Raw genomic sequence first — 4,080 nt, 5'->3', positions numbered from 1 at the left:
ATCATTGTTGTTTGGCGGGCCCGGGCTGGGGATTCGAACCTGCCACCTTAGGTGTATGTGGCTGGCACCTTAGCCGCTTGAGCCACAGGCACCGAGCCCATTCATTCATTTTTGAGACAGAGTCTCACTTTGTTGGTCTTGGTAGAGTACTGTGGCATCCTAGCTCACAGCAACCTCAAACTCCTTGGCTCAAGCCATTCTTTTGCTTCAGCCTCCCAGGTAGTTGGGACTACAGGTGCCAGCCACAATGCCCAGCTTTTCAGCTGTTTTTAGAGACAGGATCTTGCTCATGCTCAGGCTGGTCTCCAACTTGTGAGCTCAGGCAATCCACATACCTTGGCCTCGCAAATGCTGGGATTATGGGTATGAGCCACTGTGCCTGGCCCACGTTTGCTTTTTTTTTTTTTTCTAGATATAGTCTCACTAGGTCACCCTTGGTAGAGTGCTGTGGCATCACAGCTCATAGAAATCTCACTCTTGGGCTTAAGTGATTCTCTTGCCTCAGCCTCCAAAGTAGCTGGGAGTACAGGCGCCCACCACAACACCCAGCTATTTTTTTTGTTGTAGTTGTCATTGTTTAGCAGGCCCAGGCCAGGTTTGAACTCACCAGCCTCACTATATGTGGCCAGTGTGCCCTAACCATTGAACTATGGGCACTAAGCCTGTCTTTTTTTTTTGAGACAGAGTCTCACTCTATCACCCTGGGTAGAGTACAGTAGTGTCTTTGCTCAAAGCAATGTCAAACTCTCAGGCTCAGGCAATCCTCTTACCTTAGCCTCCTGAGTAGCTGGGACGACAGGTACCCACCAAAACGTCTGGTTAATTTTTCTATTTTTAGTAGACACAGGGTTTCACTCTTACTCAAGCTATCTTGAACTCCTGAGGTCAAGCACCCCACCTGCTTCAGCTTCCCAAAGTCGGAGGATGATAGGCGTGAGCCACCATACCCAGCTTTAATTTGTCTTTAATTTCTATGTCTACTTGATTCATATCTTTTCACCAGCAAAAGGTCGAAGGTATTTATAAACTAGATTTCTGTTTCTAATAATTTTGTCACTTTAAAATTACTTTTCAACTGGTCGCAATGGCACATACCTATAATCCTAGCACTCTGGAAACCCGAGGAGGGTAGACTGCTTGAGTTCATGAGTTTGAGACCAGCCTAAGTAAAAGCAAGACTCTCATCTCTACTAATAATAGAAAATCTGAGGCAAGAGTATCACTTGAGCCCAAGAGTTTGACTTGAGATTGCTGTGAGCTATGATGTCACAGCACTCTACCCAGGGTGACAGCTTGAGACTCTGTCTCAAAAAAAAAAATTGTTTTAAAACTTTCGGTAAAGGCTCAGCACCTGTGGTTCAAGTGGCTAAGGTGCCAGTCACATACACCTGAACTGGCGGGTTCGAATCCAGCCTCGGCCCACCAAACAACAATGGCTGCAACCAAAAAATAGCCACGTGTTGTGGCAGTTGCCTGTGGTCCCAGCTACTTGGGAGGCAGAGGCAGGAATATCACTTAAGCCCAGGAGTTGGAGGTTGCTATGAGCTGTGATGCCACAGCACTCTACCCGGGGCGACAGCTTGAGGCTCTGTCTCAAAAAAAAAGAAAAAAAGAAAAAAACTTTCTATAAGTATATCAATACTAGTCATGTGTTGTGGCAGGTGCTTATAGTCCCAGTTACTTGGGAGTGAGGCAAGAGATTCACTTGAGCACAAGAGCTTCAGGTTGCTGTTAGCTATGATGCCATAGCACTCTACCTATGTGACAGAGCAAGACTCTGTCTCAAAAAAAAAAAAAGCCCCCAAACCTCTCTGTAAGTGTATCAATATATGCCTTGTTTGGGGATTAATTGTATGGTATATATTAGTCATTGCTGAATTTCTAAGACCAGAAAACTAATTGGTTAATCAACTGAAGTTAACAACCTTGTATAAAACTATAATCTGGCCAGGTACAGATTATAATCACCAGTACTTTGGGAGGCTAAGGTGAGGGGGGATTGCTTGATGCCAAGAGTTGAAGACCAGATTGGTCAACATATTAACACACACATCTCTACATAAAGAAAAAAAAGCTAGGCTTGGTGGTGCCTAGCTATAGCCTTAGCTACTTGAGGCTGAAGCAGGATTACTTGAGCTCAGGAGTTCCAGGTTGAAGAGAAATGTGATTGCACTGAAGCCAGGATAAGGAGAAGGAGCCTACCTATCTCTTAAACAAGAAAATCCACTGGCATGGGGACCACAGCTACAGCCTGTCCACTGCAAATTAATGATTAAAACAATACAGTTGGTGGGGCATGATTCATGCCTGTAATCCCAGCATTCTGGGAGGCTGAGGCGGGTAGAATGCATGGGCTGACAGGTTCTAGACCAGCCTGAGCAAGAGCAAGACCCCTAGTCTCTAAAAATAGCCAGGTGTTGTGGCAGGAGCCTATAGTCCCAGCTACTTGGGAGGCTAAAGCAAGAGAATCACTTGAACCCAAGAGTTTGAGGATGCTGTTAGTTATGATGTCATAGCACTCTACTGAGAGCAACAAAGTGAGACTGTGTTTAAAGAAAAAAAACAAAGGTGGTGCCTATGGCTCAAAGGAGTAGGACACTGGCCCCATATACTGAGGGTGGTGGGCTTGAACCCAGCCCTGGCCAAACTGCAACGACAAAAAAAAAAAAAATCACATAGCTGGGCGGGCGTTGTGGCGGGTGCCTGTAGTCCCAACTACTCAGGAGGTTGAGGCAAGAGAATCGCTTAAGCTCAAGTGTTTGAGGTTGCTGTGAGCTGTGACACCACAGCACTCTACCCAGGTCGATAGCTTGAGACTCTATCTCAAAAAACAAACAAACAATAACAAAAAAACAGTATAGTTTTGATAGGTGCTCTTCTAGCACTGTGGGAGGCCAAGGTGGGTGGATTGCCTGAAATTATGGGTTGCAGACTATCCTGAGCCAGAGCAAGACCCCTGTCTCTAAAAATAGCCAGGTGACGTGGTGGGCACCTATAGTCCCAGCTACTGGGGAGGCTGAGGCAAGGGGATCACTTAAGCCCAAGAGTTTGAGGTTCCTGTGAGCTATAATGCCACAGAACTTTACCAAGGGTGACAAAGACTCTGTCTCAAAATAAATAAATAGATAAATAAATAAAACAGCACAGTTCTAAAATTTGAGAGAAATTCCGCTTATTGTGAGTCATCTCACAATATCTGAGATAACTTTTTTATTCCTCTAGCGGGAAAAGGCAGTATTAATTAATAGCAATGTATAAATATTATTTCAAGATTTAAATATACCCTTTGGCACCTGAGTCTTCTAATATTTACTATACTATTTAGGGAACACATTAAATCACATGATCATAATTCATCTACCAAAAACTCACCTAAATCAGAACACTTCTGGTTAGTGCCTATGACTCAGCATCATTTGATCAAGTATTACATTATATGGCAGAAGATACTTACTGGGATGTAATGTTGGGACATGTTGTCCCAGTCTGTCATCTTTTAGCATGTGTAGCAATGTTGTTTTTCCTGCATTATCCAATCCAAGAAATACCAGTTTACCAGTTTTCTTATATAATCCTGCAGAATAAGAGCAATGATTATTCAAAGTGATATCAGACACAGATTATTCAAAGGACTTTAAATCAAGTCCACTGACCTTTGGATTTCTTTCTTTCTTTTCTTTCTTTCCTTTTTTTTTTTTTTGAGACAGTCTTACCCTGTTGCCTAAAATAAAGTGCAGTGGATTCAACCTAGCTCAAAGCAACAACTTCAAACTCCTGGGTTCAAGAGATCCTCCTGCCTCAGCCTCCAGATTAGCTGGTATTATAGGGACCTGCCACAATCCCTAGCTAATTTTTTAAAAAATTGTTTTTCGGCTTGGTGCCTATGGCTCAAGTGGCTAAGGCACTAGCCACATACATCTGAGCTGGTGGGTTTGAATCTAGCCCAGGCCTGCCAAACAACAATGATGGCTGCAACCAAAAAATAGCTAGGCGTTGTGGCGGGAGCCTATAGTCCCAGCTACTTGGGAGGCAGAGGCAAGAGAATCACTTGAGCCCAGGAGTTGGAGGTTGCTATGAGCT

General features: G+C 44.0%; 1 protein-coding gene across 1 annotated transcript in view; it reads right to left on the bottom strand.

The window, feature by feature from the left end:
- Positions 1 to 3,576, bottom strand: part of SAR1B (secretion associated Ras related GTPase 1B) — a 16,223-nt gene extending 12,647 nt beyond the window's left edge. Inside the window, exon 1 of the mRNA XM_012809078.1 lies at positions 3,455 to 3,576. Coding sequence (XP_012664532.1) covers positions 3,455 to 3,503 — 49 coding nt within the window. The 5' untranslated portion in view covers positions 3,504 to 3,576. The remainder of the gene's footprint in view (positions 1 to 3,454) is intronic.
- Between the last annotated feature and the right edge of the window lie 504 nt (positions 3,577 to 4,080).

Source organism: Otolemur garnettii, unplaced genomic scaffold (assembly GCF_000181295.1).
Source record: "Otolemur garnettii isolate 467f Iridium unplaced genomic scaffold, OtoGar3 scaffold00003, whole genome shotgun sequence".
NCBI classification, from domain to species: Eukaryota; Metazoa; Chordata; class Mammalia; order Primates; family Galagidae; genus Otolemur; species Otolemur garnettii.
Note: the sequence above shows the minus strand (reverse complement) of the source record. Positions and strands in the feature narration are given on the sequence as shown.